The sequence below is a fragment of the Cherax quadricarinatus genome, chromosome 47 (genome assembly GCF_038502225.1).
Source record: "Cherax quadricarinatus isolate ZL_2023a chromosome 47, ASM3850222v1, whole genome shotgun sequence".
Taxonomy (NCBI): Eukaryota; Metazoa; Arthropoda; class Malacostraca; order Decapoda; family Parastacidae; genus Cherax; species Cherax quadricarinatus.
The window spans coordinates 3,576,740-3,592,800 of record NC_091338.1 but is presented as its reverse complement, the minus strand read 5'-3'; the positions used below and the strand labels follow the sequence as shown (position 1 = coordinate 3,592,800).

Genomic DNA, 16,061 nt, shown 5'->3' with positions numbered 1-16,061 from the left:
CATGAAGGGTCCAGGCACCTTCCATGAAGGATCCAGGTATCTTCCATGAAGGGTCCAGGTACCTTCCATGAAGGGAGGTGAGATGAATGGATACACAGATTCACTACTAAGGAAGGCTGGAATTATAATTTTCCCTGCTGCTCGGTTTCAAACAAGGCCTGGTCAATGGCCTCATCAGTCAGGCTGTTAGTACCACATACTCACAGGATATATACACCGAGATGTGTATTTCTCTCGGTGTATATGCTGATGGTGACAAGGTTACGTGCAGCCTTAATAACCCTAGTGTAGTCGATACGTTTTATATCCCATTAAGCAGCCTTACATATTCCGACGTAGGTACCCCAGCCAGGATTATCAGGAACTGTATGCTGGAAATTGTATTCTCGTTAAGACGGTCATGGAGTCTGCTGGTAAATCCTCTTATATTGGAAGAAGAATATTCAAAAGTCTTCAATACTGTATACTTCATGAGTTATAACTTAAGTGAACCACTGCAGATTTTTCATTGAGGAAATCTGTGGGGGAGGGGGGGATGATGGAGAATGAGCATTTGTGGGGGAGGGGGGGATGATGGAGAATGAGCATTTGTGGGGGAGGGGGAAGAATAAGCATTTGTGGGGGTGGGAAGTGTGTGTGTTTGTAAGTTGGTGTGTGTTTGTGAGGGTGGAGGGAGCTCAGGTTTAAATTAAAACCCACTGTTCCCCTCAACTGAGGCACCATAATGCTGGTGAAGGACTCTTGATATGAACAACTGAAGTTATCCTTCTCATACTCGAATTTAATGCCTGATGAGCCCCTACGGGTTTAGCGTTGGCCAGTGAATATAATAAAGCTCTTTGCTATTGCTATCAAATCGCGTATAACGAGGAAGAACAAGCGTTGGGGTATATAACAGTGAACATGTGGAGTTTTAGATTTTGCCACTGACGTGGCTAGTTTATTGTGTACCCCATATCCATCTAGTGGACGGAGACATGATCACGACATAGAAAATAATCTGAGACAGACAAGAACACTCTTCACTATGGAAGGGATGAGAGACCGTTTACCTTCCACACTACTAACGCACTCACGCCAACACACTCGTGCCAGATACGTATTCGTGCCAATACGCACTCGTGCCAAAACACACACACACACACACACACACACACCTGGCTACGGTACTCGATACACACGCGAACATGACTTCAACCCCCCCCCCTCCAAAAAAAAAAACTCCGAAACTATAGTTATAAAACTCTGTGTAGAGCGGTCATCTCGATACCCCCAGGAGCCAGAAGCTCTCTCTAAAATGGCAGTGGGAAACCTCATCAGTATTCCCGGCAGCTGCTGGAAAGAGTTCAGCAGAGGTTTTATTCTTGAATAAGCGTCTTTAGGTGTCTGGAGGTTGAGGCAAAACTCCTCTTTTCTGTATGTTATTATCTAATGTAAGGAACTAGAAGCATTTATTAACCAGTCTGAGAAGCCCCTTGTAAGTACTCTTGCTTAAAGATTTCTTGCTGACCGCCAGGACAATCAGGTTGTTAGTACCAGCGGCCAACATAAGTAGAGATGTATCGGACACGCCCACAGGTAGAGATGTATCGCACACGCCCACAAAGAGAGACGTATCGGACACGCCCATAAGCAGAGCAACTCAAATCCCTGAACACCGCCTCTGGTGATATGCTCTCAGAGCTTAAACTGAACACCCGTGCCGCAGTAACATCCCACTAATCCTTTCTCCAACACTTTCGCCACCATTACCAACCTCTCCCAACCTCTCCCCCCAACCCTGCCACCACCAACCCTATTAAAACCACAACCCTAACTCTTCCTGCCACTACCACCACCACCACAACAACAACAACAACGCTCTCCCATCATCCCAACCCTCCCCCAGCGACCACTAGTCACTTCCACTCTCCTGCGTGACCTTCGCGTCTGTGAAGTCTGTGTGTAGTGGAGATTCCAATGCTGTGTATGAAGGTAGCAGTCCCGGATAGCGAAACCTCTCCCTCCTCTCTTTATGCACAAAACACTCCACCAGCTAATACTACAATGGCCCCCCCTCCCTTTCCTTACCACCAACCTTTGAAGCTGCCGTAACTACTGAACCTTCAATGGAATACTTGATATCATGAAAAAATCACAATACCGTGGCTAGAGCAATTCTCAAATAACTCGCACGTAGGAAATGACACTTATGACAACGTTTCGGTCCACCCTGGACCACTGTCAAGTCACAATTGACTTGTGACTTGACAGTAGTCCAGGAAACACCGAAACGTCAAAATAAGGTTCCTCTCCTAACTGCGGATTATTCGAAAACTGACGATATACTCAATGACCAGAAGTCTCCTGCCACCTCAGGCTGACACATTTCAACACTATGTATTAGCCCCACCCTGCGTGACGAAATGTAACAGGGGAAAACATAGCTAGCTTTTGTTCCCGATGTGTAACCCTTACAATTAATAGGGTAACAGCACAATGCTGATGTGTACAATTTTCGGTTGATGCAATAAGTATACTAAGAGATCACCGTGTCAACACAGAAGGTACAGGACTCCTGGACGTACTCTAAATATTTGGGGAATTTTCAATAGGTTCTAGAACTGCCTACAAGGAAACTGTTGGCAAGTTTCTGACAGTTCCTGATCGGTCTACTAGGAACCTGTTGGCAAGTTTCTGACAGTTCCTGATCGGTCTACTAGGAACCTGTCGGCAAGTTTCTGACAGTTCCTGATTGGTAATTTCCTAACACAGTGATATTAATATGATGATGGCCATGGGAATAATGGCGATGATGATAGCGATGACACAGTCATCATCACAAGTACCGTCACTACCACACACACCACATTCTCCACCACCAATACCATCAGCACTATCAACAACCCAATCACCACCAACAACGCTACAATCACCACCAATACTACAGTCACCACTATCACCACCGTGACGACCAGCAGCTGACAAGACCTCAGCAGACCACTCTGCCCTGGCACTACAGACGAGGCTAGTGTGTCTCCCGTGACCACAACGGACCACTGATGCAGCCACGATGATGGAGACCGCTAACGACCCTATTAATATGCCTGGCCTTAACGCCGGGGGGTAATTAAGCCATTACAGGAACACACCAGGAGACTAATGTCTCCACTAAACTTCCTACCTGACCATGATAATGTCGCCATTAAGCATAGCACCTGACCATCTATATTGTCTTCTGTTCTGCACTGTTACTGATCATGAATCATGTGAACATAACGAACACTGTGCAAGAAAGGTATAAAATACCGACAATATGAAAGTTAAGACACATGTGCAACATCTGGATATCTTTATTGTAGACGTTTCCAGACGATATCCAGATGTTGCACATGTGTCTTAACTTTCATAACGAACACTGCAAGAGGCCTATGGACCATGCTAGGCAGGTCAGGCTCACACTCAACCACACCCACTCATATACCCGTCTATCGTATATTTAATGCTACTCACAGTTCCTGCTTCAGTGACGTTAGCTGGGACTGTGTGCCACTCGCCTGCAACTCTACTGCCACACCAGCATCAATGCCATGTATCACACAGCTCTTTTTCTTACGATTTGTAAACATTTTAATTTTTTCATATTTATTCTAGGTGAGTTAGTAAGAAGATAAAGACAATTTTACGACTCAATGGCCATAGTTCAAACCCCTCCCGTTCAGTGTGGACTTTTTTAAGACAGAGGCAGGTTGTAAAACTTTTACTGGGGACGACGTTTCGCTCTGCATAAAGTTTCCTAAATTGCATATACAGAGTAAAACGTGTCAATATAAGCTTCTGCTAGTTCACAGCCTCAAAGCTCACTTAGTATACAAAGAAAGCTCCGTGACACCCAGCTCACTTAAGAAACTTATAAGATGATTATATTCAAGCTGACAATAACTATGAACATCATCTGTTTTACAATAGCCTAAAGAGCTCTACAATATTTTCACAAATTACATTAATACCCCTAAAATTTGGTATAAACCTTGGTAATGGATACCCACAAATTGGTTAAAAAGAAACGTGAGGGAACAATAGGACATGTTGGAAAACGTTTCGGTCCTGGGATCTTGATAACTTAGTGATGAAGGTCCCGGGACCGAAACGTTTTCTAATAAATATGTCCTAGTGTTTACTCACGTGAATTTTTACACTCGTAAAATCTGACACTTCTCTCACACTTCTACAATTTTCCCCCAACAATTTTTAAAATACCCCCATACAATGCCCAACAACTTTCAGAATTTTCCCCTCTTCAAAACACCTCCCACAGGTTAAAAATTCATGGCCCACGACTCTTCATTGCCCTTCCCAACACTTCTACAATCCCACTTACAATTTCTACAGCGCACGCCCTGGGATCCATGCTCAGTGCTCCGCCCTACAACTAATCTTAGCCCCTTATCAGCAAATAAACTATAAAGACGCAGAAAATAAAACTATAACTACCCAGAAGCAACAACTACGCCAAGAGGCCTGGTCTAGGACCGGGCCGCAGGGGGAGCTAACCCCCTGAACAGGGAGTCAGATCCCGAGAAATAAAAAAATCGAAGTTTAACTGTAATTGCAGTCTGCAGAGCCATTTACAGCTATCCTGTTAGCAGTAATGACTAGGAGGTAACAATGGAAACTTGAGCCCCTCCCCCAATACCACCTCCTTCCCTGAGATAATGTCTGCTGAATACCCACACCAAACAGCATGCAGCAGGAAGCAGAGTGCAGAGAGCAGCAGCAACAGCAGCGCCAGAACAGTTGACCTTGCTATAAGCCTTGATAACAGATACCGACAAATTGGTTTAGAAGGACAAGTGAGCAAACGCCAGGACACATTTATTAGAAACGTGTCGGCCCTGGGACCTTGATCTAATAAATATATGCTAGTGTTGGCTCACGTGTCTTTCTAAACCAGAGGTGACCTCGCACCACTACACAGAGCCGTGTTACGGTAGAGTAACAGTATGTTAAAGGGGTCACCACGGGTGACCTATAGCGGCAATAGTTGTACCGGGCCGAACTAACTTGCATGGCTAGGATTAAATCCAAGATAGCAACGCCTACACACAAGACGCTCTGGACTTTCTTCAAGAGGCACCATGCAACTGTGACGGATGTCTCCTGTTTAATAACAAAAACTTGAGTTTAACTCCAGCAGATGCAAGGCAAGGAAGATTGGGGAAGGGGCAAGAAGACCGAACAGACTGCAGAATTCACTCAAAGAGAAAAACCTAGGGGTGAGCATAGTGCCAAGCATATCGCCAGAGGCACACATCAACTGAATAACCTCTGCAGTCAATGCTCTTTTGGCAAATCTAAAACTAGCATTCAGGAATCTCAACGAAGAGTCATTCATGACCCTTCATACAACATATAAAGAGCCATCTTGGAGTACGCTGCACCCGTATGAAACTCTATACCACATGAATCATGTTTAAAACAATAGAAAAAGTGCTGAGATATGCATCAAAGCTAGTTCCAGGTAAGACGAAATTCTCAGAGGAATCACTAGGTTACAGAGGGACACATTATTTGAAAGGTGGGAAACGGGTACACGGAGACACAACAGTTAAAGACACAGATAATCATAGGGATGTCAGGAAGTACTTCTTCAGTCTCAGGGTGATCAGGAAATGAAATAACCTCGAAGACGCGGAAGCATGCTACCTACATAGTTTTAAAAACAGGTATGACAAAGCCCGCAAGTCTAGGATGGAACGAACCTGGCAAGCGGCAAGCTGAGAGGTAGGGCCAGGAGCTAAGATTCAACCTCTGCAACCACATACAGGTAAGTACATGATACCCTTCTCTCTCTCTTTCTATACTTACACACAATTATCATCGTCTCGTATCAAGCCCATCCTAATAAGCCCACTGGATTCCCAATCTCTGCCCACCAGTGCCCACCTCCACCTACCTTTCAAGGCGCCTCCAGCCCACCTCTACCTATGCTGCTGGCCAACACCCCAGCATCCTCCCCATCACCCACCCTCACGCTGGCTATCCTTACACCCCCCCCAGCAACCACTACCCACACAGGCCGCCTCCACCCACGCTCGCTACCTCCATAACCCACACTGGTTACCCCCCTCCGATACCACCACCCACACTGCCTACCTCCACAGCCCACGCTTGCACACCCTTCCCCACGCCACCTTCACCCACACTGCCTACCATCACAACCCACATTGACAACCTTCACAACCCACACTGCCTACCACCACAACCCTTATTGCCAACCTGCACAACCCACACTGCTTTCCATCACAACCCACAGTGCCTACCTCCACAACCCACAATGCCAACCTTCACAACCCACACTGCCTTCCACCACAACCCACACTGCCTACCATCACAACTCACACTGCCTACCACCACAACCCACACTGCCTACCACCACAGCCCACACTGCCTACCATCACAACCCACATTGCCAACCTTCACAACCCACAATGCCTACCACCATAATCAACACTGCCTACCACCACAACTCACACTGCCTACCACAACCCACACAGCCTACCACCACAACCCACGCTAACTACTCCCACCGACGCGCCAGCAACACTCCCACAAGCTTTTCCACCTACGACCCAGGAACACCCCCATAGCATACCCCCCGGGGCACCCCAGCACCAGGGAGGAACCTGGGGCAGCAGCAGGGATGGTTGTGGTGGTGGTAGTGGTAGTGGTGGTGGTGGTGGTGGTGGTGGTGGTGGTGGTGGTGGTAGTAGTGGTGGTGGTGGTAGTAGTAGTGGTGGTGATGGTGGCAGAGGTGGTGGTAGGAGTGCGTCAACAGCGTTTCTCAGGTCAGTTATTGTTTGGGCGTCGTAGTGAGTGGTGGTGTGTTGCTGGTGCTCCTACCCGCTCCTCACTGGGACTCCCAGCTCCTCCCCATCCATCCCCTCACCAGCCACCCCACACTTCAAAACCTCGTAACATGATTTGAAATATGAAGTGAAAATCATACAGTGACGCAACAAAGTATTTAATCGCACAAAAAAATCTATAGGGGATTACAGTCGAATTGATAAATCCTGCTGGAGTAACGCTAAGGGTGGTTTCAGGAAGGACTCCTCCAGGGAGTGGATCGCTAAAGGACCTGCAGCAGCAGCAACTACACAGGGATAATGTGGGCTGGTGTAGAACGCTTCACTCTCAGGTAGGTACTGCTGCAGCCACGCCTCCACCACGTGTATCCTCACTGCTGTGATCACAACAAATGTTTATTGCAATGGCGATGGTGCACTGGTCTTATTTTTTGTTTTATATGAAAAAATGATCAATCTCTCTCCAGCAGCTGAAGCAGTAGCTTGTATGTATATATATATATATATATATATATATATATATATATATATATATATATATATATATATATATATATATATATATATATATATATATGGGTAGAACAAGCCACATGGGGATGGAAACCTTAAACTTAGGATCTTTCACACTTTCGTGCGTCGTCAGGATCTGTGATATGGTCTGCTTTGCCTCAGAGGATTTCCCCTCCTACCTGTTGTTGTCATGCAACACTGCATAGCTCCCGACGACGCACGAGAGTGCGAAAGATCCAGAGCTTAATAGTTCCATCCCCATGTGGCTTGTTCTGCATTGTTAAGATCGCCTGTGGCAGGGGAAGTGGAATATTCAAATGGCTTCAGGAAGAAATCCAAATATTCTTCCTCGAAGCCTTTTTATCCATTTTTCCGAGGCTATGGGTTCCACAATTGGCACTAATTATATATATATATGTGTGTTTACAGTGAAACACATAAGTGAACAGTATTTAGATAAGGCTAAAGAGGTCCTTGTGGCATTTATGGATTTGGAAAAGGCGTATGACAGGGTGGATAGGGGGGCAATGTGGCAGATGTTGCAGGTGTATGGTGTAGGAGGTAGGTTACTGAAAGCAGGGAAGAGTTTTTACGAGGATAGTGGGGCTCAAGTTAGAGTATGTAGGAAAGAGGGAAATTATTTCCCAGTAAAAGTAGGCCTCAGACAAGGATGTGTGATGTCACCGTGGTTGTTTAATATATTTATAGATGGGGTTGTAAGAGAAGTAAATGCGAGGGTATTGACAAGAGGCGTGGAGTTAAAAGATAAAGAATCACACATAAAGTGGGAGTTGTCACAGTTGCTCTTTGCTGATGACACTGTGCTCTTGGGAGATTCTGAAGAGAAGTTGCAGAGATTGGTGGATGAATTTTGTAGGGTATGCAAAAGAAGAAAATTAAAAGTGAATACAGGAAAGAGTAAGGTTATGATGATAACAAAAAGATTAGGTGATGAAAGATTGGATATCAGATTGGAGGAAGAGAGTATGGAGGAGGTGAATGTATTCAGATATTTGGGAGTGGACGTGTCAGCGGATGGGTCTATGAAAGATGAGGTAAATCATAGAATTGATGAGGGGAAAAGGGTGAGTGGTGCACTTAGGAGTCTGTGGAGACAAAGAACTTTGTCCTTGGAGGCAAAGAGGGGAATGTATGAGAGTATAGTTTTACCAACGCTCTTATATGGGTGTGAAGCATGGGTGATGAATGTTGCAGCGAGGAGAAGGCTGGAGGCAGTGGAGATGTCATGTCTGAGGGCAATGTGTGGTGTGAATAAAATGCAGAGAATTCGTAGTTTGGAAGTTAGGAGGAGGTGCGGGATTACCAAAACTGTTGTCCAGAGGGCTGAGGAAGGGTTGTTGAGGTGGTTCGGACATGTAGAGAGAATGGAGCGAAACAGAATGACTTCAAGAGTGTATCAGTCTGTAGTGGAAGGAAGGCGGGGTAGGGGTCGGTCTAGGAAAGGTTGGAGGGAGGGGGTAAAGGAGGTTTTGTGTGCGCTGGGCTTGGACTTCCAGCAGGCATGCGTGAGCGTGTTTGATAGGAGTGAATGGGGACAAATGGTTTTTAATACTTGACGTGCTGTTGGAGTGTGAGCAAAGTAACATTTATGAAGGGGTTCAGGGAAACCGGCAGGCCGGACTTGAGTCCTGGAGATGGGAAGTACAGTGCCTGCACTCTGAAGGAGGGGTGTTAATGTTGCAGTTTAAAAACTGTAGTGTAAAGCACCCTTCTGGCAAGACAGTGATGGAGTGAATGATGGTGAAAGTTTTTCTTTTTCGGGCCACCCTGCCTTGGTGGGAATCGGCCAGTGTGATAAAAAATAATAATAATAATAATAATAATAATATATACATATATATATAAAGAAAGTCGAATATAATTTTGGTCTTTTGGCTTTAAATACTTGAAATTTTATCACAAAAAGAAAAATATAATGAATTCGAAATTAAACAAAAGGAAAACTAAAGGTGTCGAGCAAGAAGGTAGAGAAGCGCAGTGTAAACACTGACACTTAGTAAGTTTATTCAGGTACAAGTACACATAAATACAGCTACATAAATTATCATACATAGCAGTATGTGTAGATTATCTAGGATAACAACCAATGGAAAAAGTCAAAGTGACTTATTTCCATTGTGGTCCTTCTAGAACTGCTCTAGAAGTACAGTGTAAACACTGGCACTGTAGAAGTGCTCTAGAAGTACAGTGTAAACACTGGCACTGTAGAAGTGCTCTAGAAGTACAGTGTAAACACTGGCACTGTAGAAGTGCTCTAGAAGTACAGTGTAAACACTGGCACTGTAGAAGTGCTCTAGAAGTACAGTGTAAACACTGGCACTGTAGAAGTGCTCTAGAAGTACAGTGTAAACACTGGCACTGTAGAAGTGCTCTAGAAGTACAGTGTAGACACTGGCACTGTAGAAGTGCTCTAGAAGTACAGTGTAGACACTGGCACTGTAGAAGTGCTCTAGAAGTACAGCGTAAACACTGGCACTGTAGAAGTGCTCTAGAAGTACAGTGTAAACACTGGCACTGTAGAAGTGCTCTAGAAGCAGTGTAAACACTGGCACTGTAAAAGTGCTCTAGAAGCAGTGTAAACACTGGCACTGTAGAAGTGCTCTAGAAGCAGTGTAAACACTGGCACTGTAGAAGTGCTCTAGAAACAGTGTAAACACTGGCACTGTAGAAGTGCTCTAGAAGCAGTGTAAACACTGGCACTGTAGAAGTGCTCTAGAAGCAGTGTAAACACTGGCACTGTAGAAGTGCTCTAGAAGCAGTGTAAACACTGGCACTGTAGAAGTGCTCTAGAAGTACAGTGTAAACACTGGCACTGTAGAAGTGCTCTAGAAGCAGTACACTGTGTAGAAGTGCTCTAGAAGCAGTGTAAACACTGGCACTGTAGAAGTGCTCTAGAAGTACAGTGTAAACACTGGCACTGTAGAAGTGCTCTAGAAGCAGTGTAAACACTGGCACTGTAAAAGTGCTCTAGAAGCAGTGTAAACACTGGCACTGTAAAAGTGCTCTAGAAGCAGTGTAAACACTGGCACTGTAGAAGTGATTTAGAAGACTGTACAGGGTTTAATAACCCTGGAAGTTTAATCAATAAACCATGATAACACAAGAAAACCAAGCAGCGTGGTTTATTTCCTCTGTGCTCCTCCTCAAGACGCAACTAATTCTTAGGCATTAATTTCCTAGTAGGTGAAGAGAGTCTGAAAAGTTTAGGAGAACTGCCCTCTATGTCTAGCCCCGCCGGGGATTGAACCTGGGTCATTTCGGATGTGAGCCAAATGCTTTAACACAATCTAAATGTAATGTGTGCACTCCGTTTTCTGATCATAACTCTTGTCTTACTATGGCTGCTGAGACTTGCAATCCGCTGGCACAAACAGCGTGGTTGATCAGTCAACAATTACGTCTGACACAAACCTGTGCGTGTCAAAGCACTTAATCTTAAAGCAAACCTGGAGTACAAGATAATATGTACATACATTCAAATTTTCAGGTAGCGAGATTTATAAGTGTGCACATGCAACGTTACTGTGCACATTTAACATGTTACTAAACACATGTGTCATGTGTTTAGTAACATGTTACATGTTACTAAACACATATGCAGATTCCTGAATTTTTCACTTTCCATTCCCTATTATAAGCTCCTGATGAAGGAATATCAATAGTCCGAAAGGCCTCGAGCTTCATTTTCATACCTTCCGTGGCCGTTGTGCAGAGTTATTATCGCCTGTGGTGCAGATAGCAAGGTTGTGATGGATATATGGGCCAGCAACAACAACCTGGTGGACCAGGCAAGCACCAGATAAGCCTGGCCCAGGTCAGGGCTGCGGTAGCAGGGAAAACTCTCGAAACTCATAAATGTATCAAAAGCAATGGTAGGTATGTACAGCATGCATGTGTGTGTATAATACACACACACACACACACACACACACATACACTACCAGTCAAGAATACTTCACTCGCCCATATATTGTGATTATAGTCAACTTTAAGTGCACGTATACTGAGATGTCTTAAACACTGATCAATAACCAGGTCAGTCCCACAAGAGTGGAAAATCACGCACCAGATATTCCTGCCTCACCTGAGGCCTGGTCATAGACCGGGCCGCAGGGGCGTTGACCCCCGGAACTCTCTCCAAGTAAACTCCAGGTATGTGATGTAGACCGCGATATATACCCAATCCTCAGGCGCTGTATGACTTATACGACTTAAGCGCATCACCATTAATATAATGATGGCATCCCATTCCGCGGTGCTGTATTAAACCATTATTAATAACAATTACCAATTATGATACAATACTGAAAACACAAGATAATTGTGTTGTCATACTGAGGAACATTTGAAATGTTGCAGCGCCATAATACAAGGTAATAGTGTTGTCATACTGAGAAATATCTGGTGTTGCAGCACCATAATACAAGTCGTCACTGATATCAGCTGTAATGTCTCCACGTTACATCTATGTCATACTGTATTGCATAATCGTTTACATGAAGCTTGTTAACCTGCCACCAGTTTACCTGTAAACAGCTTGTATATACCTTCCGCCAGTCTACCCGTAACCAGCTACCAATATTAATTACATACGTACCGGTCAATATTACTAGGCGAGATAACAAAAGCTTGAGCTTAATTATAAGCACACCTATGACAGCTGCTGTAATATGCATGAGGCAATTAAGCTGAGGTGGACGAGCAACAAACCCGGCTGAACAAGCGTTGACCAAACACGCTGGAAAAAAAATCTAGCCTAAATGATTTTTTTTTTTTTGAAGCTATGAATGCTAAAATTTATTTTTGTACTATCATTGTTGAATGTTCCTCCTGGACTAGAAGACATCAACTACACAACATTTTTTGTTCGTGTAATTCAAAATTTCTCGCTGCCTGACATTTTGTATAAATGAATGAAATCTGAAATACGCAGAGGATTACAGTGTTACGTTATTTTATAGAAGAAATGTGAGATAAAAATTTATGTCATCAGTTTTCCGCGAGTGCTCGTTCTGTTGTGTTATCTGCCTCCCTCTAACACACGTTCAGCTGGTGCTGGAATTTTCGTGTGTTATCTCCCTCCCTTTAACACACGTTCAGCTGGTGCTGGAATTTTCGTGTGTTATCTCCCTCCCTCTAACACACGTTCAGCTGATGCTGGAATTTTCGTGTGTTATCTCCCTCCCTCTAACACACGTTCAGCTGATGCTGGAACTTTCGTGTGTTATCTACTTGTGACATACGTTCAGTTAACGCTGGAACATTCGTATGTTATCATCCTCTCGAACACACGGTATGCAGCTAATGGAACGTTATTCTGACTTCCTAACACCACCTCTCCAGTGAATGAGACATCATTTGGGTCACGATCGAAAGATCTAAGGTTTAAACCCAGTGACAGTGGGCACCTTCTTCTTACACCCAGGCTGTCCCTATCAAGCAGTAGTAAAAATAGGTAGTACCTGAGTCTTAGCCGAGCGCTATGGGTAATGAGTATGGAAATGTTAGAAACACTAGTCGTGGTTTAAGGCATGTTAAGGGCAAAATACCAAAGCGTAGGAGAACTGTTGAAGCAATGAAGTGTCGGGTATAAAGTAACTGCGCAATGCACTGTGTCTAATGATGTTAATTACAAAAGATTCCAACCACAACAAAAAAATACGCAATCTTTTCCTGTCTGCCTGCTTGATTGTCTTCCTGTCTGCCGTTATTCTTTTCTTTCTTATTCCTCCTCCCTTCGTCCTTCCTGTATCCGAGGAAGGAATAATGTAGTGTCAGAAGGGAAGCTGTAGTGAAGACTCGAACCAGTTTCCACCTAGTCTTGAAGGCCGCCGAGTGTCCTGCTATAGAAATCTCACTGAACCAGCAGTTTTTCTCGCGTTTATAAAAGCATGTTTAAATATAATTGGTGGGGATAGTACTGTCTAAACTTGTACACCAAAATTAATTTTTTCACTATCTTTTCACAGTAAACAAGAACTCGAAGATTTAGCCATTATAAGAACATAAGCATTGAGGAACACTGCAGCAGGCCTACTGGCCTATGCAAGGAACCTCCTTATCAAAACCACTCATGTATTTGTCCAGCCTTTTCCTACTCATGTATTTCTCCAATCTCTTTTTAAAGCTACCCAAGGTCTTAGCCTCTATTACCCTACTCGGAAAATTGTTCCACGCATCGACAACTCTGTTTGAAGACCAATACTTACCTATTATAATTGATATTACATACTATTTTCAGCTCATTCTATTAATAGTATATAATACCGTCAAGTGGATGAGTAAGACATAATAGAGAGATAAATATTAGATGATCTGTCTCCTTCAACTGCTAAGGGACTGATTTCTTCAGACTTGCGTATCCACTGCTTCTGCTTCTACTTAGGGCACCTCTGTATTCGACTGAAGAAGCCTGCCTTTTCTGTGATAAAATCGTTGCAGGAGTACGACAGAGAAGCAGGAGAGAGGGATATAACATTATAAACACACCTAAATATCCTACTACCACTCTTACAAATTACCTTCTTTCACAAGGTATCAAACCAATCCTTCTCTGCCATAACTTTCCACTCACACTAATGTTGCCATTTACGTGTGTAATAATTTATAAACGGCGAACTACGAATCAAACAGCGTTAATATTAAGCCATTTATCAGTTTAACTTCCGATAAATGATTGCCAACTAGATTTATTGTTGGCACTGACACTACTACTGGGCACCTCCACCCAGGTGGGTGGAGGGAGGGAGGGAATATAAACATTACTCGCGCTAAGAGGTCATTCACAGTTCTGTAACACAAAATAACTTACCACAGGATATTATATATATATATATATATATATATATATATATATATATATATATATATATATATATATATATATATATATATATATCTATATATATATCTATATATGCATCTCCTTGTATATGCAACATATAAACTAAGGTATGTATCCCATATTTATATACGATGAGACGTGCATCACTTAGGTATAATTACTGAAAAAAAATTTGCTTTAACGAAATATAACGTCATATTTGTTATATGCAAAGTATGCCAATAATTTTACATACAGGTATATATGGCATCACCAATAAAGAACATCTTGACGGGTGCTGCCTCGCCACCTACTTCCCTCCAACAACATGCCAGCCACGTCCACAGTTATTACAAGCTTATACATTTCGTTATGGATAGTGCACGCTCTGGTCAGCCGAAACTGTCGCTACTGAAGCTTATGGTATAATTAAAAGTATCACCATTAGGTGTATCCAGCCCCGATCTTCTCCGTAGCCAAGAACAGAAGAATATAAGTGCGTAATAACGACTGTTTAATGTAACAAACAAATCGGAATTGAGAAAGTGAAGGAGGAAGAGTATATTTCGGCTTACCACTGAAGGCTCTCTTCTGGTTCATTTCCTCACTGTGAATTTGTTTGTGTTATCTAAGAGGATGTGGACACTTTCGTCACATGCGGTGAAGTTGGTCATAAACCATCAGCCACGGTGCAGCAGACGACAATAATCACCAGCAGACAATACAATCATCGTTGGGGGAAGTGGGGATCAAATACTACCGTCATGATACACCAGTGTAAAACTGAAACCTGTTAAACGTTTTGCAATATGTCAAAATTTGTCTTTTTTTGTCTCATATAAAAAACACTTTTTCCCATAAATTCAGTGTACGCTTGTCTTTTTTTTTTTTAATTCTTACTGGTATTTTAGTAAAACTTCTCTCGCAGTTAACAAGGTCTGGTCTGAAGCCTGGTCCGAGACCAGGCTGCGGCAACGATGATTCCCTAAATCATTAACAGATTTCACATTATTATTATAATCAGAAAAGAAGCGCTAAGCCACAAAACAGATTTCACAGATATGAGTTTTCTGTTACTCCCACCATTAACTACTTTCCTCACGGATCACACTTCCTGCAGGATGTGGCCAGCAGCCACGGAAGTGCTCCACCATCTCCATCACTGCCACTGGTGGTCGTCACAACACTCCTCGTCTACTGTGGTGAACCTCGCTGGCTTCTTCACTACCTGTTCTACCTTGCAAGCCTAAATACTTGATTTTTTTAAAACTTAAATGCTTAATAAATCACAAGATTTAATATACGAATCGCCAGGATTCGTAAACTCATAAAAATGGGTTGTATACTTATCGTTACGTAGTAGTTAATATTATACACTTGTCCAGTTCTTTTTATGAAGGTAATGTTTACTTAATAAAACAAAAAAAAAAGGTATTCTTACTTGTTAATAATAAAGTGGAATATCAAGAGTCAAGAGATATCAATGTCTTCACCGAATGCACATTCTTGGCAACAACAGCCTGGCTGATGAAGGAATTCTGGTCTCAGGGTGGGCTATTGATAATAGAACTCTCGATACCGGTCAAAGGTATGTCTCAGGCTGCTACAACAATGTAAATGCTCAGCAAGATCCTCTCCATGTACCTCACATTAATCACTTATTATTACCTTGCCTGCAAGACCACGACGCAAGTTGCACAATCTGAGTGGGACGTGTCTCTCTGTGCACACTTTATTGCTCTACACAGAGCGAAATACTGTCTCGATAAGAGTTTTTCTCTGCAACTTGTTCCTCTGTCAGGAGTAAGTCACTTCATGTAGCTTTCCTTGTCGTGTTTAGCCAGGGAGACATTTCC

The 16,061-nt window shown here is 43.3% G+C and overlaps 2 protein-coding genes across 3 annotated transcripts in view; one reads left to right on the top strand and one right to left on the bottom strand.

Annotated features, from left to right (window-relative positions):
• Positions 1-16,061, bottom strand: part of Miga (mitoguardin) — a 491,059-nt gene that overhangs the window by 250,116 nt on the left and 224,882 nt on the right. The window lies entirely within an intron of this gene.
• The window catches only part of LOC128696534 (protein unzipped), an 85,303-nt gene continuing 76,087 nt past the window's right edge, over positions 6,846-16,061 (top strand). The window contains exon 1 of the mRNA XM_053787816.2: positions 6,846-7,180. Coding sequence (XP_053643791.2) covers positions 7,149-7,180 — 32 coding nt within the window. The 5' untranslated portion in view covers positions 6,846-7,148. The remainder of the gene's footprint in view (positions 7,181-16,061) is intronic.